Below are 25,789 nucleotides of genomic sequence, written 5' to 3' on the forward strand. Positions count from 1 at the left end.
CACATGAGGCGTGCATGTCCCTGAGTGAAAGGCTACCCACACTCATAGGAGCCTTACAACGAGTTGGGACAGTTCGTCACGGAGAGACGCAAAGACTCAGCACTGACTCCTCCTCGCCCAGCGCTGCAGACGCTTCTGTACCCTGGTGCTGGACACCAGGCTGACGATGGGGTTTCACGCTGAGCTCTTATGTGCAACAGCCCCCGGGTGTGTGCCACTAGGGTGGTCAGTTGGAAGCCTTGACGTGACACCATCCAACACGAGAAAACACACCCCGAGCCCGATCTCTTTTGGGCCAAGTTGAAGCAAAGACACCAGCGCCGACCGCCCACCTTCTAGAGATGGGCAGGTGTTACAGGACCTCTGGAGTCCCTGCTACACCCAACCATGGACGGGGGACAGGGCCCTCGCCCCTCAGGGCTCCATGACTGAGGACTCCCTGCTGAGGGAGAGGCACAGGTCAGGGTCCAGAGCAACCCCATGGGGAACCCGGCCTGGTCCCCCTTTGGCTTTTCCACGTAGGAGGTCAAGGGCTTGGGCCACCTGGCTCGGCACCCTCTCCACCTGAGCAACGGGGACATTGAGCAACTTGGGAGCAGCGGTGGTCAAGGGAGAATGCATGAACGCAGAGAAGCTCTGCAGAGGGGGTGGCCTTTGTCCTCCACGAAGCTGACGCGTCTCTCTGCGGCGGAAACAGGCAAGAGGTTCTGGGGAACCACACGCTCACACCACACGTGCTCACGTGTGGACCTCGCTTCCCGGGCCTCCTATCTTGCCACAAAGCACCATCTACAGGGCAGACTTGTGTCCAGGGCGTGTACACCTTGGGCATCACTATGGCTGGGAATGAGCTGGGAGCAACCCTCTTTCCCAAAAGGAACCCGGATCTGGTGCTCCCCCAACCAATGCCAGCAAGGAAGACCCACCTTCTTCGTCATCGTCGTCGTCACCCCGATGGTTCGTCACTGGAGTGTCGACCTCCAAACTCATCCCGTCTTTGTCAGTGTCCTCCTCATCCAGCATCTAGAGAAAAGCACATTCTTAGTGACAGCATCTAAGCCTCCCGCGCTCTACAGACTCAAAGGTTTTTCATTGTCTGTCTGTCCACAGAAAACCCAAATGTAAAATTCCTTTAGTCCCAGGTCCCAAAGGAAAACACAGAGGTCATCTTGGAGAAAGCCTTCGAATTTTCCTGGAAAAACTCTTACGTGCACTCTGACCCACAGTGCCAAAGTCTCCTTCAAGGAGGGCGAGTCTCTGCTACTAACCATGCTCCCACCACACTTACACATACAAAACTACTGCTGTCCGCTTTTAAAGGTCCTTTTTAAATCAGTCATTCACTGGACAGACAATCAGTCAACAGTCACCCAACCCAGGAAACCCTAAGTATCCACGGATTTGGACTTTCAGAGTTGAATTTGATTGAAAAGCTAGGGAATGAAGCCATATAATATATATTTATATTTTGTTTTTTTTTTTTGCTTTTTCTTTTTCCTCAGAGAAGTGAAAAGCCCTTACCTTGGTGGAAGTGGAACAACTTTCTGAGCACTGATGCCGGACACCTTCCGCCTCGGGTACTCGGGGTCATCTGGGAGGAGGGTCAGAGGAAGGCTCAGGATTTTGACACACTCAGAATCCTACCAGCCGTTTCCCATACACACCCCCCTAGTCCCTTGCACACAAACCTCCATCGACTAATGGTAACACGGCTTGTTCCTGGGACTACAGTACCTGGCCCGTGACTTTACCTGTAAGTCACTTTCCATCAGCAAACCTGCTACCCTAACTCCAAGGACAAAACTGCAAACACTCCGGCCCTCCACACCAAAACCAGCAAGAATGTATCTGGCGTCTAACATGAGGCACAGATGAACCTTTCCACAGAAAGAAAATCATGGACTTGGAGAAGAGACTTGTGTTGCCAAGGGGAGAGGGGAGGGGGAGGGGGAGGGACTGGGGCGGCTGGGGAGCTTGGGGTTAATAGATACAAACTCTTGCCTTTGGAATGGATGGGCAGTGAGAGCCTGCTGTGTAGCCTGGGAAGCTATGTCCAGTCACTTATGATGGAGCATGATAATGTGCGAAAATAGAACGTGTGCATGTATGTGTAACCGGGTCACCATGCCCTACGGCCGGAAGAAAGGGGAAAAAAACAAAACCTGCCCTGGGGAAACAACAATTAAAAACAAATAAATAAACCCAGCAAGACTGCGCACCTGCCTCACCTTCTAAGGGGCCCCTCCCCCAGATGAGTGCTTCCAGCATACATACGTGTTTTGTTCACCATGAAGGCCACCTGCAATGACAAGAGAGAAAGTGCCATGAGGATCAGACACAAGGCACCTATTTGCACAGGTCTTTCCTTCACTTGGTGACAGCAGAAACCCGATGCACAACAGCGGTGGAGTCCAGAGAACCCACAAAGCAGAGCAAACCCTCCTCGGGGAGAAAGGCAGAACTTGTCCTAGACGACGGGATGTCCAAGGCCATGTCAGTTGGAGATGACAGAATCTTCCCTCGAGGAAAAGATGCTTCTGGAGAAGGAGCTCTGTCCTCTGCAGGTTGGGACAGGTGTTGTTATCGCATTGCCCTGCGGAAGCAGGCATCGGGAGTTGGCAACAGACGCGCCTGACATGGAGTCCCAACCCTCGGAACCGTCCACATGGTCTGGAACGTGCAGGCTCAGGCTGTCATAACTTAATGTCCACGAAGGGGAAATAGAGCAACACTGCGAGCTCAGACTAAAAACCCAACTTACCCGCGGAGCGAATGGAGGCCGTCCGCCACCCTCACCGCAGGCACGTCATCCAGCACTATCTCGGGGAGATCTGGAGGCACACAGAGGAACTGTCAGGACACTGGGGCGTGACGCTCAGGAATCCCGCTGGGAGTTTTCCTGATGAGGACGACGTGGGGAGCCAGTGAATGGATGTGCGTGGTGTAAGTGCGCACTGAGCTGCTGCTGGGCCAGCCCTTTGGTGCAGGAAGGAACGCAAAGGAGAAGGGCAGGCAAGACAGGAAACCAGAGCTGTGGTTTTCTAGCAAAGGGACCCTCATCGATGGGCAATGACACGCAAGTGCAAGCTCTCTTGGGAGCGTAGGGACCCAGACATCTCCTGCCCGTCTGAAATGTCTGCTAAATGGCCAGGGTCTGCTGGACTTCTTCCCAGATCATCTGCGCCCCAAGAGTCACCGTTGTTTTACTGCACTCGCTGCATCTTCCCTAAGACATTGCCGTTGATTAAAACTTTCAACTGTCCTGGAGGCTAATTTCGATTCCAGGAAGCATACCGGTAACTGTATTTGCCACCCTACTTGTCGCAAAGAAATCAAGTACAGACGACGTGACGCTACGGAAACCCTACCCTCAAAAACAGCCACGTTCAGTCACATCCTGCTTGTTCTCCCCGTCTCCCTGTGCCACATGAGGCGTGCATGTCCCCTGAGTGAAAGGCTACCCACACTCATAGGAGCCTTACAACGAGTTGGGACAGTTCGTCACGGAGAGACGCAAAGACTCAGCACTGACTCCTCCTCGCCCAGGGCTGCAGACGCTTCTGTACCTGGTGCTGGACACCAGGCTGACGATGGGGTTTCACGCTGAGCTCTTATGTGCAACAGCCCCGGGTGTGTGCCACCTAGGGTGGTCAGTTGGAAGCCTTGACGTGACACCATCCAACACGAGAAAACACACCCCGAGCCCGATCTCTTTTGGCCAAGTTGAAGCAAAGACCCAGCGCCGACCGCCCACCTTCTAGAGATGGGCAGGTGTTACAGGACCTCTGGAGTCCCTGCTACACCCAACCATGGACGGGGGACAGGGGCCCTCGCCCCTCAGGGCTCCATGATGAGGACTCCCTGCTGAGGGAGAGGCACAGGTCAGGGTCCAGAGCAACCCCATGGGGAACCCGGCCTGGGTCCCCCTTTGGCTTTTCCACGTAGGAGGTCAAGGGCTTGGGCACCTCTCCACCTGAGCAACGGGGACATTGAGCCAACTTGGGAGCAGCGGTGGTCAAGGAGAATGCTATGAACGCAGAGAAGCTCTGCAGAGGGGGTGGCCTTTGTCCTCCACGAAGCTGACGGTCTCTCTGCGGCGGAAACAGGCAAGAGGTTCTGGGGAACCACACGCTCACACCACACGTGCTCACGTGTGGACCTCGCTTCCCGGGCCTCCTATCTTGCCACAAAGCACCATCTACAGGGCAGACTTGTGTCCAGGGCGTGTACACCTTGGGCATCACTATGGCTGGGAATGAGCTGGAGCAACCCTCTTTCCCAAAAGGAACCCCGGATCTGGTGCCTCCCCAACCAATGCCAGCAAGGAAGACCACCTTCTTCGTCATCGTCGTCGTCACCCCGATGGTTCGTCACTGGAGTGTCGACCTCCAAACTCATCCCGTCTTTGTCAGTGTCCTCCTCATCCAGGCATCTAGAGAAAAGCACATTCTTAGTGACAGCATCTAAGCCTCCCGCGCTCTACAGACTCAAAGGTTTTTCATTGTCTGTCTGTCCACAGAAAACCCAAATGTAAATTCCTTTAGTCCCAGGTCCCAAAGGAAAAACACAGAGGTCATCTTGGAGAAAGCCTTCGAATTTTCCTGGAAAAACTCTTACGTGCACTCTGACCCACAGCTGCCAAAGTCTCCTTCAAGGAGGGCGAGTCTCTGCTACTAACCATGCTCCCGACCACACTTACACATACAAAACTACTGCTGTCCGCTTTTAAAGTCTTTTTTAAATCAGTCATTCACTGGGACAGACAATCAGTCAACAGTCACCCAACCAGGAAAACCCTAAGTATCCACGGATTTGGACTTTCAGAGTTGAATTTGATTGAAAAGCTAGGGAATGAAGCCATATATATATATATATATATATTTTTTTTTTTTTTGCTTTTTCTTTTTCCTCAGAGAAGTGAAAAGCCCTTACCTTGGTGGAAGGTGGAACAACTTTCTGAGCACTGATGCCGGACACCTTCCGCCTCGGGTACTCGGGGTCATCTGGGAGGAGGGTCAGAGGAAGGCTCAGGATTTTGACACACTCAGAATCCTACCAGCCGTTTCCCATACACACCCCCCTAGTCCCTTGCACACAAACCTCCATCGACTAATGGTAACACGGCTTGTTCCTGGGACTACAGTACCTGGCCCCGTGACTTTACCTGTAAGTCACTTTCCATCAGCAAACCTGCTACCCTAACTCCAAGGACAAAACTGCAAACACTCCGGCCCTCCACACCAAAACCAGCAAGAATGTATCTGGCGTCTAACATGAGGCACAGATGAACCTTTCCACAGAAAAGAAAATCATGGACTTGGAGAAGAGACTTGTGGTTGCCAAGGGGGAGAGGGGAGGGGAGGGGGAGGGACTGGGGCGGCTGGGGAGCTTGGGGTTAATAGATACAAACTCTTGCCTTTGGAATGGATGGGCAGTGAGAGCCTGCTGTGTAGCCCTGGGGAGCTATGTCCAGTCACTTATGATGGAGCATGATAATGTGCGAAAATAGAACGTGTGCATGTATGTGTAACCGGGTCACCATGCCCTACGGCGGAAGAAAGGGGAAAAAAACAAAACCTGCCCTGGGGAAACAACAATTAAAAACAAATAAATAAACCCAGCAAGACTGCGCCACCTGCCTCACCTTCTAAGGGGCCCCTCCCCCAGATGAGTGCTTCCAGCATACATACGTGTTTTGTTCACCATGAAGGCCACCTGCAATGACAAGAGGAGAAAGTGCCATGAGGATCAGACCACAAGGCCACCTATTTGCACAGGTCTTTCCTTCACTTGGTGACAGCAGAAACCCCGATGCACAACAGCGGTGGAGTCCAGAGAACCCAGCAAAGGCAGAGCAAACCCTCCTCGGGGAGAAAGGCAAGAACTTGTCCTAGACGACGGGATGTCCAAGGCCATGTCAGTTGGAGATGACAGAACTCTTTCCCTCGAGGAAAAGATGCTTCTGGAGAAGGAGCTCTGTCCTCTGCAGGTTGGGACAGGTGTTGTTATCGCATTGCCCTGCGGAAGCAGGCATCGGGAGTTGGCAACAGACGCGCCTGACATGGAGTCCCAACCCTCGGAACCGTCCACATGGTCTGGAACGTGCAGGCTCAGGCTGTCATAACTTAATGTCCACGAAGGGGAAATAGAGCAACACTGCAGCTCAGACTAAAAACCCAACTTACCCGCGGAGCGAATGGAGGCCGTCCCGCCACCCTCACCGCAGGCACGTCATCCAGCACTATCTCGGGGAGATCTGGAGGCACACAGAGGAACTGTCAGGACACTGGGCGTGACGCTCAGGAATCCCGCTGGGAGTTTTTCCTGATGAGGACGACGTGGGGAGCCAGTGAATGGATGTGCGTGGCTGGTAAGTGCGCACTGAGCTGCTGCTGGGCCAGCCCCTTTGGTGCAGGAAGGAACGCAAAGGAGAAGGGCAGGCAAGACAGGAAACCAGAGCTGTGGTTTTCTAGCAAAGGGGACCCTCATCGATGGGCAATGACACGCAAGTGCAAGCTCTCTTGGGAGCGTAGGGACCCAGACATCTCCTGCCCGTCTGAAATGTCTGCTAAATGGCCAGGGTCTGCTGGACTTCTTCCCAGATCATCTGCGCCCCAAGAGTCACCGTTGTTTTTACTGCACTCGCTGCATCTTCCCTAAGACATTGCCGTTGATTAAAACTTTCAACTGTCCTGGAGGGCTAATTTCGATTCCAGGAAAGCATACCGGTAACTGTATTTGCCACCCTACTTGTCGCAAAGAAAATCAAGTACAGACGACGTGACGCTACGGAAACCCTACCCTCAAAAACAGCCACGTTCAGTCACATCCTGCTTGTTCTCCCCCGTCTCCCTGGGCCACATGAGGCGTGCATGTCCCCTGAGTGAAAGGCTACCCACACTCATAGGAGCCTTACAACGAGTTGGGACAGTTCGTCACGGAGAGACGCAAAGACTCAGCACTGACTCCTCCTCGCCCAGGGCTGCAGACGCTTCTGTACCCTGGTGCTGGACACCAGGCTGACGATGGGGTTTCACGCTGAGCTCTTATGTGCAACAGCCCCCGGGTGTGTGCCACCTAGGGTGGTCAGTTGGAAGCCTTGACGTGACACCATCCAACACGAGAAAACACACCCCCGAGCCCGATCTCTTTTGGCCAAGTTGAAGCAAAGACACCAGCGCCGACCGCCCACCTTCTAGAGATGGGCAGGTGTTACAGGACCTCTGGAGTCCCTGCTACACCCAACCATGGACGGGGGACAGGGGCCCTCGCCCTCAGGGCTCCATGACTGAGGACTCCCTGCTGAGGGAGAGGCACAGGTCAGGGGTCCAGAGCAACCCCATGGGGAACCCGGCCTGGGTCCCCCTTTGGCTTTTCCACGTAGGAGGTCAAGGGCTTGGGCACCCTCTCCACCTGAGCAACGGGGACATTGAGCCAACTTGGGAGCAGCGGTGGTCAAGGGAGAATGCATGAACGCAGAGAAGCTCTGCAGAGGGGGTGGCCTTTGTCCTCCACGAAGCTGACGCGTCTCTCTGCGGCGGAAACAGGCAAGAGGTTCTGGGGAACCACACGCTCACACCACACGTGCTCACGTGTGGACCTCGCTTCCCGGGCCTCCTATCTTGCCACAAAGCACCATCTACAGGGCAGACTTGTGTCCAGGGCGTGTACACCTTGGGCATCACTATGGCTGGGAATGAGCTGGGAGCAACCCTCTTTCCCAAAAGGAACCCCGGATCTGGTGCCTCCCCAACCAATGCCAGCAAGGAAGACCCACCTTCTTCGTCATCGTCGTCGTCACCCCGATGGTTCGTCACTGGAGTGTCGACCTCCAAACTCATCCCGTCTTTGTCAGTGTCCTCCTCATCCAGCATCTAGAGAAAAGCACATTCTTAGTGACAGCATCTAAGCCTCCCGCGCTCTACAGACTCAAAGGTTTTTCATTGTCTGTCTGTCCACAGAAAACCCAAATGTAAAATTCCTTTAGTCCCAGGTCCCAAAGGAAAAACACAGAGGTCATCTTGGAGAAAGCCTTCGAATTTTCCTGGAAAAACTCTTACGTGCACTCTGACCCACAGCTGCCAAAGTCTCCTTCAAGGAGGGCGAGTCTCTGCTACTAACCATGCTCCCGACCACACTTACACATACAAAACTACTGCTGTCCGCTTTTAAAGGTCCTTTTTTAAATCAGTCATTCACTGGGACAGACAATCAGTCAACAGTCACCCAACCCAGGAAAACCCTAAGTATCCACGGATTTGGACTTTCAGAGTTGAATTTGATTGAAAAGCTAGGGAATGAAGCCATATATATATATATATATATATATTTTTTTTTTTTTTGCTTTTTCTTTTTCCTCAGAGAAGTGAAAAGCCCTTACCTTGGTGGAAGGTGGAACAACTTTCTGAGCACTGATGCCGGACACCTTCCGCCTCGGGTACTCGGGGTCATCTGGGAGGAGGGTCAGAGGAAGGCTCAGGATTTTGACACACTCAGAATCCTACCAGCCGTTTCCCATACACACCCCCCTAGTCCCTTGCACACAAACCTCCATCGACTAATGGTAACACGGCTTGTTCCTGGGACTACAGTACCTGGCCCCGTGACTTTACCTGTAAGTCACTTTCCATCAGCAAACCTGCTACCCTAACTCCAAGGACAAAACTGCAAACACTCCGGCCCTCCACACCAAAACCAGCAAGAATGTATCTGGCGTCTAACATGAGGCACAGATGAACCTTTCCACAGAAAAGAAAATCATGGACTTGGAGAAGAGACTTGTGGTTGCCAAGGGGGAGAGGGGAGGGGGAGGGGGAGGGACTGGGGCGGCTGGGGAGCTTGGGGTTAATAGATACAAACTCTTGCCTTTGGAATGGATGGGCAGTGAGAGCCTGCTGTGTAGCCCTGGGGAGCTATGTCCAGTCACTTATGATGGAGCATGATAATGTGCGAAAATAGAACGTGTGCATGTATGTGTAACCGGGTCACCATGCCCTACGGCCGGAAGAAAGGGGAAAAAACAAAACCTGCCCTGGGGAAACAACAATTAAAAACAAATAAATAAACCCAGCAAGACTGCGCCACCTGCCTCACCTTCTAAGGGGCCCCTCCCCCCAGATGAGTGCTTCCAGCATACATACGTGTTTTGTTCACCATGAAGGCCACCTGCAATGACAAGAGGAGAAAGTGCCATGAGGATCAGACCACAAGGCCACCTATTTGCACAGGTCTTTCCTTCACTTGGTGACAGCAGAAACCCCGATGCACAACAGCGGTGGAGTCCAGAGAACCCAGCAAAGGCAGAGCAAACCCTCCTCGGGGAGAAAGGCAAGAACTTGTCCTAGACGACGGGATGTCCAAGGCCATGTCAGTTGGAGATGACAGAACTCTTTCCCTCGAGGAAAAGATGCTTCTGGAGAAGGAGCTCTGTCCTCTGCAGGTTGGGACAGGTGTTGTTATCGCATTGCCCTGCGGAAGCAGGCATCGGGAGTTGGCAACAGACGCGCCTGACATGGAGTCCCAACCCTCGGAACCGTCCACATGGTCTGGAACGTGCAGGCTCAGGCTGTCATAACTTAATGTCCACGAAGGGGAAATAGAGCAACACTGCAAGCTCAGACTAAAAACCCAACTTACCCGCGGAGCGAATGGAGGCCGTCCCGCCACCCTCACCGCAGGCACGTCATCCAGCACTATCTCGGGGAGATCTGGAGGCACACAGAGGAACTGTCAGGACACTGGGCGTGACGCTCAGGAATCCCGCTGGGAGTTTTTCCTGATGAGGACGACGTGGGGAGCCAGTGAATGGATGTGCGTGGCTGGTAAGTGCGCACTGAGCTGCTGCTGGGCCAGCCCCTTTGGTGCAGGAAGGAACGCAAAGGAGAAGGGCAGGCAAGACAGGAAACCAGAGCTGTGGTTTTCTAGCAAAGGGGACCCTCATCGATGGGCAATGACACGCAAGTGCAAGCTCTCTTGGGAGCGTAGGGACCCAGACATCTCCTGCCCGTCTGAAATGTCTGCTAAATGGCCAGGGTCTGCTGGACTTCTTCCCAGATCATCTGCGCCCCAAGAGTCACCGTTGTTTTTACTGCACTCGCTGCATCTTCCCTAAGACATTGCCGTTGATTAAAACTTTCAACTGTCCTGGAGGGCTAATTTCGATTCCAGGAAAGCATACCGGTAACTGTATTTGCCACCCTACTTGTCGCAAAGAAAATCAAGTACAGACGACGTGACGCTACGGAAACCCTACCCTCAAAAACAGCCACGTTCAGTCACATCCTGCTTGTTCTCCCCCGTCTCCCTGGGCCACATGAGGCGTGCATGTCCCCTGAGTGAAAGGCTACCCACACTCATAGGAGCCTTACAACGAGTTGGGACAGTTCGTCACGGAGAGACGCAAAGACTCAGCACTGACTCCTCCTCGCCCAGGGCTGCAGACGCTTCTGTACCCTGGTGCTGGACACCAGGCTGACGATGGGGTTTCACGCTGAGCTCTTATGTGCAACAGCCCCCGGGTGTGTGCCACCTAGGGTGGTCAGTTGGAAGCCTTGACGTGACACCATCCAACACGAGAAAACACACCCCCGAGCCCGATCTCTTTTGGCCAAGTTGAAGCAAAGACACCAGCGCCGACCGCCCACCTTCTAGAGATGGGCAGGTGTTACAGGACCTCTGGAGTCCCTGCTACACCCAACCATGGACGGGGGACAGGGGCCCTCGCCCCTCAGGGCTCCATGACTGAGGACTCCCTGCTGAGGGAGAGGCACAGGTCAGGGGTCCAGAGCAACCCCATGGGGAACCCGGCCTGGGTCCCCTTTGGCTTTTCCACGTAGGAGGTCAAGGGCTTGGGCACCCTCTCCACCTGAGCAACGGGGACATTGAGCCAACTTGGGAGCAGCGGTGGTCAAGGGAGAATGCATGAACGCAGAGAAGCTCTGCAGAGGGGGTGGCCTTTGTCCTCCACGAAGCTGACGCGTCTCTCTGCGGCGGAAACAGGCAAGAGGTTCTGGGGAACCACACGCTCACACCACACGTGCTCACGTGTGGACCTCGCTTCCCGGGCCTCCTATCTTGCCACAAAGCACCATCTACAGGGCAGACTTGTGTCCAGGGCGTGTACACCTTGGGCATCACTATGGCTGGGAATGAGCTGGGAGCAACCCTCTTTCCCAAAAGGAACCCCGGATCTGGTGCCTCCCCAACCAATGCCAGCAAGGAAGACCCACCTTCTTCGTCATCGTCGTCGTCACCCCGATGGTTCGTCACTGGAGTGTCGACCTCCAAACTCATCCCGTCTTTGTCAGTGTCCTCCTCATCCAGCATCTAGAGAAAAGCACATTCTTAGTGACAGCATCTAAGCCTCCCGCGCTCTACAGACTCAAAGGTTTTTCATTGTCTGTCTGTCCACAGAAAACCCAAATGTAAAATTCCTTTAGTCCCAGGTCCCAAAGGAAAAACACAGAGGTCATCTTGGAGAAAGCCTTCGAATTTTCCTGGAAAAACTCTTACGTGCACTCTGACCCACAGCTGCCAAAGTCTCCTTCAAGGAGGGCGAGTCTCTGCTACTAACCATGCTCCCGACCACACTTACACATACAAAACTACTGCTGTCCGCTTTTAAAGGTCCTTTTTTAAATCAGTCATTCACTGGGACAGACAATCAGTCAACAGTCACCCAACCCAGGAAAACCCTAAGTATCCACGGATTTGGACTTTCAGAGTTGAATTTGATTGAAAAGCTAGGGAATGAAGCCATATATATATATATATATATATTTTTTTTTTTTTTTTGCTTTTTCTTTTTCCTCAGAGAAGTGAAAAGCCCTTACCTTGGTGGAAGGTGGAACAACTTTCTGAGCACTGATGCCGGACACCTTCCGCCTCGGGTACTCGGGGTCATCTGGGAGGAGGGTCAGAGGAAGGCTCAGGATTTTGACACACTCAGAATCCTACCAGCCGTTTCCCATACACACCCCCCTAGTCCCTTGCACACAAACCTCCATCGACTAATGGTAACACGGCTTGTTCCTGGGACTACAGTACCTGGCCCCGTGACTTTACCTGTAAGTCACTTTCCATCAGCAAACCTGCTACCCTAACTCCAAGGACAAAACTGCAAACACTCCGGCCCTCCACACCAAAACCAGCAAGAATGTATCTGGCGTCTAACATGAGGCACAGATGAACCTTTCCACAGAAAAGAAAATCATGGACTTGGAGAAGAGACTTGTGGTTGCCAAGGGGGAGAGGGGAGGGGGAGGGGGAGGGACTGGGGCGGCTGGGGAGCTTGGGGTTAATAGATACAAACTCTTGCCTTTGGAATGGATGGGCAGTGAGAGCCTGCTGTGTAGCCCTGGGGAGCTATGTCCAGTCACTTATGATGGAGCATGATAATGTGCGAAAATAGAACGTGTGCATGTATGTGTAACCGGGTCACCATGCCCTACGGCCGGAAGAAAGGGGAAAAAAACAAAACCTGCCCTGGGGAAACAACAATTAAAAACAAATAAATAAACCCAGCAAGACTGCGCCACCTGCCTCACCTTCTAAGGGGCCCCTCCCCCAGATGAGTGCTTCCAGCATACATACATGTTTTGTTCACCATGAAGGCCACCTGCAATGACAAGAGGAGAAAGTGCCATGAGGATCAGACCACAAGGCCACCTATTTGCACAGGTCTTTCCTTCACTTGGTGACAGCAGAAACCCCGATGCACAACAGCGGTGGAGTCCAGAGAACCCAGCAAAGGCAGAGCAAACCCTCCTCGGGGAGAAAGGCAAGAACTTGTCCTAGACGACGGGATGTCCAAGGCCATGTCAGTTGGAGATGACAGAACTCTTTCCCTCGAGGAAAAGATGCTTCTGGAGAAGGAGCTCTGTCCTCTGCAGGTTGGGACAGGTGTTGTTATCGCATTGCCCTGCGGAAGCAGGCATCGGGAGTTGGCAACAGACGCGCCTGACATGGAGTCCCAACCCTCGGAACCGTCCACATGGTCTGGAACGTGCAGGCTCAGGCTGTCATAACTTAATGTCCACGAAGGGGAAATAGAGCAACACTGCAAGCTCAGACTAAAAACCCAACTTACCCGCGGAGCGAATGGAGGCCGTCCCGCCACCCTCACCGCAGGCACGTCATCCAGCACTATCTCGGGGAGATCTGGAGGCACACAGAGGAACTGTCAGGACACTGGGCGTGACGCTCAGGAATCCCGCTGGGAGTTTTTCCTGATGAGGACGACGTGGGGAGCCAGTGAATGGATGTGCGTGGCTGGTAAGTGCGCACTGAGCTGCTGCTGGGCCAGCCCCTTTGGTGCAGGAAGGAACGCAAAGGAGAAGGGCAGGCAAGACAGGAAACCAGAGCTGTGGTTTTCTAGCAAAGGGGACCCTCATCGATGGGCAATGACACGCAAGTGCAAGCTCTCTTGGGAGCGTAGGGACCCAGACATCTCCTGCCCGTCTGAAATGTCTGCTAAATGGCCAGGGTCTGCTGGACTTCTTCCCAGATCATCTGCGCCCCAAGAGTCACCGTTGTTTTTACTGCACTCGCTGCATCTTCCCTAAGACATTGCCGTTGATTAAAACTTTCAACTGTCCTGGAGGGCTAATTTCGATTCCAGGAAAGCATACCGGTAACTGTATTTGCCACCCTACTTGTCGCAAAGAAAATCAAGTACAGACGACGTGACGCTACGGAAACCCTACCCTCAAAAACAGCCACGTTCAGTCACATCCTGCTTGTTCTCCCCCGTCTCCCTGGGCCACATGAGGCGTGCATGTCCCCTGAGTGAAAGGCTACCCACACTCATAGGAGCCTTACAACGAGTTGGGACAGTTCGTCACGGAGAGACGCAAAGACTCAGCACTGACTCCTCCTCGCCCAGCGCTGCAGACGCTTCTGTACCCTGGTGCTGGACACCAGGCTGACGATGGGGTTTCACGCTGAGCTCTTATGTGCAACAGCCCCCGGGTGTGTGCCACCTAGGGTGGTCAGTTGGAAGCCTTGACGTGACACCATCCAACACGAGAAAACACACCCCCGAGCCCGATCTCTTTTGGCCAAGTTGAAGCAAAGACACCAGCGCCGACCGCCCACCTTCTAGAGATGGGCAGGTGTTACAGGACCTCTGGAGTCCCTGCTACACCCAACCATGGACGGGGGACAGGGGCCCTCGCCCCTCAGGGCTCCATGACTGAGGACTCCCTGCTGAGGGAGAGGCACAGGTCAGGGGTCCAGAGCAACCCCATGGGGAACCCGGCCTGGGTCCCCCTTTGGCTTTTCCACGTAGGAGGTCAAGGGCTTGGGCACCCTCTCCACCTGAGCAACGGGGACATTGAGCCAACTTGGGAGCAGCGGTGGTCAAGGGAGAATGCATGAACGCAGAGAAGCTCTGCAGAGGGGGTGGCCTTTGTCCTCCACGAAGCTGACGCGTCTCTCTGCGGCGGAAACAGGCAAGAGGTTCTGGGGAACCACACGCTCACACCACACGTGCTCACGTGTGGACCTCGCTTCCCGGGCCTCCTATCTTGCCACAAAGCACCATCTACAGGGCAGACTTGTGTCCAGGGCGTGTACACCTTGGGCATCACTATGGCTGGGAATGAGCTGGGAGCAACCCTCTTTCCCAAAAGGAACCCCGGATCTGGTGCCTCCCCAACCAATGCCAGCAAGGAAGACCCACCTTCTTCGTCATCGTCGTCGTCACCCCGATGGTTCGTCACTGGAGTGTCGACCTCCAAACTCATCCCGTCTTTGTCAGTGTCCTCCTCATCCAGCATCTAGAGAAAAGCACATTCTTAGTGACAGCATCTAAGCCTCCCGCGCTCTACAGACTCAAAGGTTTTTCATTGTCTGTCTGTCCACAGAAAACCCAAATGTAAAATTCCTTTAGTCCCAGGTCCCAAAGGAAAAACACAGAGGTCATCTTGGAGAAAGCCTTCGAATTTTCCTGGAAAAACTCTTACGTGCACTCTGACCCACAGCTGCCAAAGTCTCCTTCAAGGAGGGCGAGTCTCTGCTACTAACCATGCTCCCGACCACACTTACACATACAAAACTACTGCTGTCCGCTTTTAAAGGTCCTTTTTTAAATCAGTCATTCACTGGGACAGACAATCAGTCAACAGTCACCCAACCCAGGAAAACCCTAAGTATCCACGGATTTGGACTTTCAGAGTTGAATTTGATTGAAAAGCTAGGGAATGAAGCCATATATTATATATATATATATATATTATATTTTATTATATATTTTTTTTTTTTTTTTTGCTTTTTCTTTTTCCTCAGAGAAGTGAAAAGCCCTTACCTTGGTGGAAGGTGGAACAACTTTCTGAGCACTGATGCCGGACACCTTCCGCCTCGGGTACTCGGGGTCATCTGGGAGGAGGGTCAGAGGAAGGCTCAGGATTTTGACACACTCAGAATCCTACCAGCCGTTTCCCATACACACCCCCCTAGTCCCTTGCACACAAACCTCCATCGACTAATGGTAACACGGCTTGTTCCTGGGACTACAGTACCTGGCCCCGTGACTTTACCTGTAAGTCACTTTCCATCAGCAAACCTGCTACCCTAACTCCAAGGACAAAACTGCAAACACTCCGGCCCTCCACACCAAAACCAGCAAGAATGTATCTGGCGTCTAACATGAGGCACAGATGAACCTTTCCACAGAAAAGAAAATCATGGACTTGGAGAAGAGACTTGTGGTTGCCAAGGGGGAGAGGGGAGGGGGAGGGGGAGGGACTGGGGCGGCTGGGGAGCTTGGGGTTAATAGATACAAACTCTTGCCTTTGGAATGGATGGGCAGTGAGAGCCTGCTGTGTAGCCCTGGGGAGCTATGTCCAGTCACTTATGATGGAGCATGATAATGTGCGAAAATAGAACGTGTGCATGTATGTGTAACCGGGTCACCATGCCCTACGGCCGGAAGAAAGGGGAAAAAAACAAAACCTGCCCTGGGGAAACAACAATTAAAAACAAATAAATAAACCCAGCAAGACTGCGCCACCTGCCTCACCTTCTAAGGGGCCCCTCCCCCCAGATGAGTGCTTCCAGCATACATACGTGTTTTGTTCACCATGAAGGCCACCTGCAATGACAAGAGGAGAAAGTGCCATGAGGATCAGACCACAAGGCCACCTATTTGCACAGGTCTTTCCTTCACTTGGTGACAGCAGAAACCCCGATGCACAACAGCGGTGGAGTCCAGAGAACCCAGCAAAGGCAGAGCAAACCCTCCTCGGGGAGAAAGGCAAGAACTTGTCCTAGACGACGGGATGTCCAAGGCCATGTCAGTTGGAGATGACAGAACTCTTTCCCTCGAGGAAAAGATGCTTCTGGAGAAGGAGCTCTGTCCTCTGCAGGTTGGGACAGGTGTTGTTATCGCATTGCCCTGCGGAAGCAGGCATCGGGAGTTGGCAACAGACGCGCCTGACATGGAGTCCCAACCCTCGGAACCGTCCACATGGTCTGGAACGTGCAGGCTCAGGCTGTCATAACTTAATGTCCACGAAGGGGAAATAGAGCAACACTGCGAGCTCAGACTAAAAACCCAACTTACCCGCGGAGCGAATGGAGGCCGTCCCGCCACCCTCACCGCAGGCACGTCATCCAGCACTATCTCGGGGAGATCTGGAGGCACACAGAGGAACTGTCAGGACACTGGGCGTGACGCTCAGGAATCCCGCTGGGAGTTTTTCCTGATGAGGACGACGTGGGGAGCCAGTGAATGGATGTGCGTGGCTGGTAAGTGCGCACTGAGCTGCTGCTGGGCCAGCCCCTTTGGTGCAGGAAGGAACGCAAAGGAGAAGGGCAGGCAAGACAGGAAACCAGAGCTGTGGTTTTCTAGCAAAGGGGACCCTCATCGATGGGCAATGACACGCAAGTGCAAGCTCTCTTGGGAGCGTAGGGACCCAGACATCTCCTGCCCGTCTGAAATGTCTGCTAAATGGCCAGGGTCTGCTGGACTTCTTCCCAGATCATCTGCGCCCCAAGAGTCACCGTTGTTTTTACTGCACTCGCTGCATCTTCCCTAAGACATTGCCGTTGATTAAAACTTTCAACTGTCCTGGAGGGCTAATTTCGATTCCAGGAAAGCATACCGGTAACTGTATTTGCCACCCTACTTGTCGCAAAGAAAATCAAGTACAGACGACGTGACGCTACGGAAACCCTACCCTCAAAAACAGCCACGTTCAGTCACATCCTGCTTGTTCTCCCCCGTCTCCCTGGGCCACATGAGGCGTGCATGTCCCCTGAGTGAAAGGCTACCCACACTCATAGGAGCCTTACAACGAGTTGGGACAGTTCGTCACGGAGAGACGCAAAGACTCAGCACTGACTCCTCCTCGCCCAGCGCTGCAGACGCTTCTGTACCCTGGTGCTGGACACCAGGCTGACGATGGGGTTTCACGCTGAGCTCTTATGTGCAACAGCCCCCGGGTGTGTGCCACCTAGGGTGGTCAGTTGGAAGCCTTGACGTGACACCATCCAACACGAGAAAACACACCCCCGAGCCCGATCTCTTTTGGCCAAGTTGAAGCAAAGACACCAGCGCCGACCGCCCACCTTCTAGAGATGGGCAGGTGTTACAGGACCTCTGGAGTCCCTGCTACACCCAACCATGGACGGGGGACAGGGGCCCTCGCCCCTCAGGGCTCCATGACTGAGGACTCCCTGCTGAGGGAGAGGCACAGGTCAGGGGTCCAGAGCAACCCCATGGGGAACCCGGCCTGGGTCCCCCTTTGGCTTTTCCACGTAGGAGGTCAAGGGCTTGGGCCACCTGGCTCGGCATCCTCTCCACCTGAGCAACGGGGACATTGAGCCAACTTGGGAGCAGCGGTGGTCAAGGGAGAATGCATGAACGCAGAGAAGCTCTGCAGAGGGGGTGGCCTTTGTCCTCCACGAAGCTGACGCGTCTCTCTGCGGCGGAAACAGGCAAGAGGTTCTGGGGAACCACATGCTCACACCACACGTGCTCACGTGTGGACCTCGCTTCCCGGGCCTCCTATCTTGCCACAAAGCACCATCTACAGGGCAGACTTGTGTCCAGGGCGTGTACACCTTGGGCATCACTATGGCTGGGAATGAGCTGGGAGCAACCCTCTTTCCCAAAAGGAACCCCGGATCTGGTGCCTCCCCAACCAATGCCAGCAAGGAAGACCCACCTTCTTCGTCATCGTCGTCGTCACCCCGATGGTTCGTCACTGGAGTGTCGACCTCCAAACTCATCCCGTCTTTGTCAGTGTCCTCCTCATCCAGCATCTAGAGAAAAGCACATTCTTAGTGACAGCATCTAAGCCTCCCGCGCTCTACAGACTCAAAGGTTTTTCATTGTCTGTCTGTCCACAGAAAACCCAAATGTAAAATTCCTTTAGTCCCAGGTCCCAAAGGGAAAACACAGAGGTCATCTTGGAGAAAGCCTTCGAATTTTCCTGGAAAAACTCTTACGTGCACTCTGACCCACAGCTGCCAAAGTCTCCTTCAAGGAGGGTGAGTCTCTGCTACTAACCATGCTTCCAACCACACCTGCACATTCTATCTGCTCTTGTCACTTTTTAAATGTCCTTTTGAATCAGTCGTCCATTGGGACATTTAGTTAACATTCATATACCCCAGAAAACTTTACTTATCCCCTGATTTGAACTTTGCAGACTTTCAGAGTTGTATTCGTTTAAAAATGTCAAACTGAGGCTACGTTTTTTCTCAGATAAATAAATCACACTAACGTTTGAGGAGCTGTCAGACTCTTCATTTCGTCCAATGGTGGGCTGCTTGTCCATGGCTTCCTCAGGGTCATCTATGTGGACAACGATTCGGGTCAGGATTTTGACACACTAAGACTCCTACTAGCCATTTCACATACAGACACACCTTGTGCCCTTCTGACAAACCTCCATCATCTCAGGGTAATATGGATTTTTCTTGGGACTAGAGTACCTGGCCTCACGACTTCACCTGGAAATCACTTTCCATCAGCAAACCTGTCATTCTACTTCCAAGGACAAAACTGGAATCCATCTGGCCCTCCCCACTAAAACCAGCAAGAATGTGCCACCTTTCCCACCTTCTAAGGATTTCCTCCCCAAATAAGTGATTCTAGAAGATATACATTTTTCTTTCAAGAACAGATAGAAAAAGGAAAGCAGATTACATTAGAAAGGAACTAGAAAATATCAGGAGGAGCTCAAGAACAATTAGAAAATTCGTTTGCAGAGATGCAAACTGAGTTAAAGGCACTAAAGACCAGAATGAACAATGCAGGGGGGAGTTCCCGTCGTGGCCCAGTGGTTAACGAACCCGACTAGGAACCATGAGGTTGCGGGTTCGATCCCTGGCCTTGCTCAGTGGGTTAACGATCCGGCGTTGCTGTGAGCTGTGGTGTAGGTTGCAGCCACAGCTTGGATACAGCGTTGCTGTGGCTCTCGCGTAGGCTGGTGGCTACAGCTCCGATTCGACCCTAGCCTGGGAACCTCCATATGCTGCGAGAGTAGCCCAAGAAAATGGCAAAAAGACAATAAATAAATAAATAAATAAATAATGCAGGGGGATGAATTAGGGACTTGGAAGATAAAATAATGGAAATGACCCAATCAGGACAGCATACGGAAAACCAAATGAAACAACAGGAAAACAATATAAGAGATCTATGGGGTAAAACAATCAATCTACGCATAAGAGGAATTCCAGAAGAAGAGAGAGAAAAGGGGATTGAAACTATGTTCAAAGAAATCATGTCTGAAAACTTTCCAAATCTAAAGGCAACAGACAGGACGCACCAAGGGCCCCAAACAAGGTGAACCCAAACAGACCCACACCAAGACACATTACAATAAAGATGGCAAAATTAAAAGAAAAAGAGAGAATTCTAAAGGCAGCAAGAGAAACACAAAGCTTGAATTATAAGGGAATGCCCATAAGGCTATCAGATGATTTCAATTCAGAAAGTCTACAGGCCAGAAGAGAGTGGCAAGATATAGTCGAAGTTCTACAAGGGAAAAATCTGCAGGCTTGATACTGTGCCCAGCAAAAATACCCTTTAAAAGAGAAGGAGAAATAAGGAATTTCTCCAACAAACAAAAGGTAGAAGAGTACAGCAACACTAAACCCATTCTAAAAGACACACTGAAACGGCTTCTCCAAATAAAAACAAAGAAAAACAAAATGCTGGAAATCACAATTGGAACACAATCACTTCAATAATCCAGTACACAGATCTAAAAAGAAGAAGAAAAAAAAAAAACTACTGAAAAAGAGACGATCCACACAAGGACAAGCAAAAGGAGAAACATGAAGATGTTAAAAAGGAATTCAAAATTACAAAATGCAAGCAAGGAAAGTAAGACTATCTAGGCTCTTTTTTATTATAATGTGTGGGAGCCTATCTGACTACCAGGCTCGTGCTAGCAGATAGAGGAATGGGCTAACAGACCCGAAAAATAGGGCAACTGCAATGCAGAACCAAACATTACATTCACAAAAACTAAAAAGAAAGGGACCCAAGCATAAATAGAAATCATACAACCAAAAAAAGGAACAAAGGACAAACACAGACTCAATTGGAAAACGAGGTTTAAAGTGGCAATAAATGCATATGTATCAATAATTGCCTTAAATGTCCATGGACCAAATGCCCCAATCAAAAGGCAGAGAGTGCTTGACCGAATACAAAAGCAAGAGCCTACAATGTGCTAGCTACAAGAGACTCACCTTAGGGCAAAGGACACATAGATGGAAAGTGAGGGGATGGCAAAAGCTATTTCATGCCAATGAACAAGACAGGAAAGCAGGAGTTGCAGTACTCCTATTGGACAAAGCAGACTTTAAAAAGACGGCCATGTAGAAAGACAAAGGAGGACAGTATTTAATGATAAAATAGTGTCACTCAAGAAGAGGATATTATCATCATCAATATATATGCCCCTCATAGAGGAGCACCCATGCACACCCAAATGCTAAGAGCCATAAAAGGAGAAATCGATGGGGATACACTAATAGTAGGAGACATTAACACACCACTCACATCAATGGACAGATCCTCTAGACAGAAAATCGATAGGGCAACAGAGATCCTAAACACACAATAAAAAAGTTAGATGCCACTGACATTTTCAGTATATTACATCCAAAAAAAAAAAAAAAAGCAGAATTAGATACATTCTTTTCAAGGGTACACGGCACATTCTCAAGGACTGACACGTTCAGGGGCACAAAACTAACCTCAACATATTTAAGAGGATAGAAATCATTTCAAGTATCACAATGGCATGAAACTAGCAATCAACCACAGAGAAAGAAATCAGAAAAAAACTGACTACATGGCGACTCAACAACATGCTACTAAAAACTCTACATGTCAAGGAGGAAATCCAAAAGGTAATTAGAAAAATACCTCAGGACAACTGATACTGAAGACACAACCACTCCAAATCTATGGGATGCTGCAAAAGCAGTGCTTAGAGGGAAAGGCATAGTGATACAGGCCTTCCTCAAAAAAGAAGAAAAACCTCACGTCAACAACTTTACCCACCACCTAAATGAACTAGAAAAAGAAGAACAAAACCTAAAGCCAAAAGAAGGAAGGAAATCATAAAGACCTGAGAGGAAATCCATAAAGGAGAGATTGAAAAATTCAACAGAAAACTATCACTAAAACCAAGAACTGGTTCTTTGACAAGGCAACAAAATTGAAAAACCTCTGGCCAGACTCACCAAGGCGAGGAAACAAAAACCCAAATAAACAAAATAAGAAAAGAAAAAGGAGAAATCTTAATGGATATTGCAGAAATACAAAAAATAAAAAGAGAGAGAGAGGACTCTGAATATTTAGATGGCAACAAATTTGAAAACCTAGAAGAAATGGACACCCTTCTAGAGACTTACATCCCACCAAAAACTGCATCAAGAAGAAACAGAGCAACTGACCAGGCCAATCACTTCAAATGAAACTGAGTATGTCATAAAAACACTCCCTACAAACAAAAGTCCAGGACCAGATGGCTTCACAGCTGAATTCTACCAAACATACAAAGAAGAATTTATACCTATCCTTCGTTAAATTTTCCAAAACGGTGAAAAAGAAACAACACTCCCAAAGACATTCTGTGAAGCCACCCTCACCCTAATACCTAAACCAAAGATACTACCAAAACAGAAAATGATAGGCCAGTATCTGCGATGAACATAGATGCAAGCATTCTCAACAAAATTTTAGCCAACCGAATCCAACAACCTATAAAACAGATCATACACCACGACCAAGTGCGATTCATCCCAGGTGCACAAGGATGGTTCACCAGACACAAATCAATCAATGGCATACACCACATTAACAAAAGAAAAGTCAAAAACCACATGATCATCTCAATAGATGTAGAAAAAGCCTTTGAAAAAGTGCAACATCCATTCAGGATAAAACCTCTTACCCAAGTGGGTACAGAGGGAACTTACCTTAACATAATCAAAGCCATTTATGACACGCCCACAGCAAATATCATACTCCATGGAGAAAAGCTGAAAGCCAGCCTACTAAAATCTGGACCAAGACAAGGATGCCCACTCTCCTGACTTTTATCCAACATACTTATTGGAAGTCCTAGCCACAGCGATCAGACAAACAAAAGGAATAAACGGTGTCCAGATTGGAAGAGGGGAGGTAAAATTGTCACGCTATGCAGATGACATGATACTAAATATCAAAAACCCTAAGGACTCCACACAAAATCTCCTTGACCTAATCAACAAATTCCGCAGTGTAGCAGGGCACAAAACTAACGCTCAGCAATCAGTTGCCTTTCTGTACACTAGAAATGAAGTACCAGAAAAGGACTGCAAAAATACAATACCTTTTCAAATCACCCCCATGAAAAGTAAATACCTGGGAATAAACCTGAGCAAGGAGGCAAAAGACTTGTATGGTGGGAACGATAAAACATTAATTGAGGAAATTAGAGAGGATCCAAAGAAATGGAAAGATATTCCATGCTCCAGGGTTGGATAAATGGATATGGTAAAAACGGCCATCCTACCCAAAGAAATCTACAGAGTCAATGCAATCACTATCAAATTACCCATGACATTTTTCACCACACTAGAACCAACAATCCAAACATTTATATGGACCCATAAAAGAGCCAGAATTGCCAAAGCAATCCTGAGGAACAGAAACCAAGCAGGAGACTTTGGGCAATATTCCAAAGCTATGGTAATCAAGACAGTGTGGTCCTGGTACCAAAACAGACACATAGCCCCATGGACCAGAATACACAACCTAGAAATAAACCCAGACACCTACGGTCAACTAATCTTCAACAAAGGAGGCAAGAATGTAAAAGTTCGGGTAAAAGATGGTCTCTTCAGCAAGTGGTGCTGGGAAAACGGGACAGCCGCATGAATATCAGTGAAACCCTGACACCTTGCAGAAAAATAAACCCAAAAGGGCTTAAAGACTTAAATGTAAGGCAAGACACCATCAAAATCCTAGAGGAGAACGCAGGCAAATCAGTCTCTGACATCAACCTTACAAATGTTTTCTTACATCAGACTGTAAGGGAAAAGAATTAAAAGCAAAAATAAACCAATGGGTCGGTCCCAATGGGTCTTAATCAAACTGACAAGCTTTGGCACAGCAATGGAAACCATAAAAAAAAAAAAAAAAAGACAACCTATGGAATGGGAGAAAATCGTTTTGAATGATGCAGCTGGCAAGGGCTTAACCTCTAAATTATGCAAAAACACATAGACAACTCGACAGCCAAAAAACCAACAACCCATTTGAAAAATGGGTAAAAGAACTAAGAATAGACATTTACCCAAGGAAGATATACAGATGGCCAACAGGCAGATGGGAAAATGCTCAACATCACTAATTATTAGAGAAAGGCAAATCAAAGGTACTATGAAGGAGCACCTCACACCGGTCAGAATGGCCATCATTTACAAGTCAACCAATAACAAGTGCTGGAGAGGGTGTGGAGAAGAGGCGACCCGCCTCCACTGTTGGTGGGAATGTAAATTGGTACAACCGCCATGGAAAACACTCACCAGGTACCTCAGAAAACTATATACAGAACTAGCATGTGACCCAGCAATCCCACTCGTGGGCATATATCCAGACAAGACTTTCCTTGAAATAGACACATGCACCCGTTATGTTCACCGCAGCCCTATTCACACTAGCCGAGACATGGAAACAACCTGAACGTCCACCAACAAATGGATGGATTCAGAAGACGTGGCATGAATACACAACAGAATACGACTCAACCATAGAAAGAACAAAATAATGCCATTTTCAGCAATGTGGATGGAACTAGAGACCCTCCTACTAAGTGAACTAAGTCAGAAAGAGAGACAAACACCAGACGATATCACTTATATCTAGAATCTAACATACAGCACAAATGAACCTTCCCACAGAAAAGAATCTCATGGACTTGGAGAAAAGACATGCGGTAGCAGAGGGGAAGGGGGAGGGAGTAGGATGGCCTGGGAATCTGGGGTTAAGTGATGCAAACTATTCCATCTGGAGTGGATAAGCAATGAGATCCTGCTGCATAGCAAAGGGAACACCATATAGTCACTAACAATGGAACATGGTGGAGGATACTGTGAGAAAAAGGATGTGTTTATGTGTGTGCCTGGGTCACTTTGCCCTACAGTAGAAATGGACAGAACACTGCAAATCAACTCTAATGGAAAAAAGAAAAATCATTTTTAAAAAGTTTAAACTTCACTTGAAGGCTGATTGCCATTGTAGGGAAAAGTATGCTAATAAATGGATTCACAAACCACTGGTCTTACAGAAAATCAGCTGTAGAAGATTTGGCTATACTGAAATCCTACATTAAAAATCAGCTGCTGGGAGTTCCCGTCGTGGTGCAGTGGTTAACAAATCCGACTAGGAACCATGAGGTTGCGGGTTCGGTCCCTGCCCTTGCTCAGTGGGTTAAGGATCCGGCGTTGCCGTGAGCTGTGGTGTAGGTCGCAGACGCGGCTCGGATCTTGCGTTGCTGTGGCTCTGGCGTAGGCCGGTGGCTACAGCTCCGATTCAACCCCTAGCCTGGGAACCTCCATATGCCGCGGGAGCGGCCCAAGAAATAGCAACAACAACTAAGACAAAAAAAAAAGACAAAAAAAAAAAAAAATCAGCTGCTATCAATCACATCATAGTTTTGTCTCAAAGGGTTCCTTTTCTACGCAAAGTGTGCACGACCTACATTGTCTCATGGGGGCCTCAGCCCTCTCAGAATCTGTGAGCTGAGGAGGAGCCATTCCCACCAAGGTCTGTGCCAACGTGACTGTAAAGTCCACCCAGAGCTGCCTGGGTTCTGTGACCACTATATGCCACCTTATAACAATGGGCAGGTCTGTGACCTCTGGAGACCCTGGTACTGCCAGGCATGGACAGGGAGCAGAGACCCCCCCCCAAACCCACTTCTTTCCCCATGACTGATGTTCCCCTGGCTGAGGGACAGGTGCTGGTCTTGGGTCCAGAGAATCCATATGGGGACCCTCGCCTGGTTCCCATTTTGGCTTCTCCACTCAGGGGGTCGAGAGCTTGGGCCAGCTGTCTCGGCACCATCTCTGCCTGAGCATCGGGAATGGTAAGCCAACTGGGAACAGCTGTGGTGAAGGATGCAGGTGTGACAGGAGAGGTGATGTGCAAAGGTGATGGGATTTTTCCTAAAGAAAGGTGGTGGGTGTACTGTCTGTGTAAGCAGGAAATACATCCTGAAGAACCACGCATCACACACGTGCAGATCCACAATCACACCACCTAGGCTCACAC

At 50.3% G+C, this 25,789-nt stretch overlaps 1 protein-coding gene and 1 long non-coding RNA gene across 2 annotated transcripts in view; both read right to left on the bottom strand.

Annotated features, from left to right (window-relative positions):
• Nucleotides 1–1,531: 1,531 nt before the first annotated feature.
• Nucleotides 1,532–4,421, bottom strand: LOC110258162. Its single transcript, XR_002341011.1, has 4 exons — nt 4,335–4,421; nt 2,762–2,831; nt 2,275–2,299; nt 1,532–1,591 (listed from the first exon to the last, which is right to left on the bottom strand). It is a non-coding gene; the product is annotated as an uncharacterized LOC110258162 (long non-coding RNA).
• Nucleotides 4,422–11,372: 6,951 nt separating this feature from the next.
• LOC100518090 overlaps nt 11,373–25,789 on the bottom strand; it is a 28,131-nt gene continuing 13,714 nt past the window's right edge. Inside the window, exons 4-13 of the mRNA XM_021081352.1 lie at nt 18,729–18,799; nt 18,168–18,264; nt 16,562–16,632; nt 16,066–16,090; nt 15,305–15,375; nt 14,681–14,777; nt 13,088–13,158; nt 12,592–12,616; nt 11,832–11,902; nt 11,373–11,402 (exon numbers count right to left, since the gene is read on the bottom strand). Coding sequence (XP_020937011.1) covers nt 11,373–11,402; nt 11,832–11,902; nt 12,592–12,616; nt 13,088–13,158; nt 14,681–14,777; nt 15,305–15,375; nt 16,066–16,090; nt 16,562–16,632; nt 18,168–18,264; nt 18,729–18,799 — 629 coding nt within the window. The remainder of the gene's footprint in view (nt 11,403–11,831; nt 11,903–12,591; nt 12,617–13,087; nt 13,159–14,680; nt 14,778–15,304; nt 15,376–16,065; nt 16,091–16,561; nt 16,633–18,167; nt 18,265–18,728; nt 18,800–25,789) is intronic.

The sequence above is a fragment of the Sus scrofa genome, unplaced genomic scaffold, assembly GCF_000003025.6.
Source record: "Sus scrofa isolate TJ Tabasco breed Duroc unplaced genomic scaffold, Sscrofa11.1 Contig1431, whole genome shotgun sequence".
Classification (NCBI taxonomy): domain Eukaryota; kingdom Metazoa; phylum Chordata; class Mammalia; order Artiodactyla; family Suidae; genus Sus; species Sus scrofa.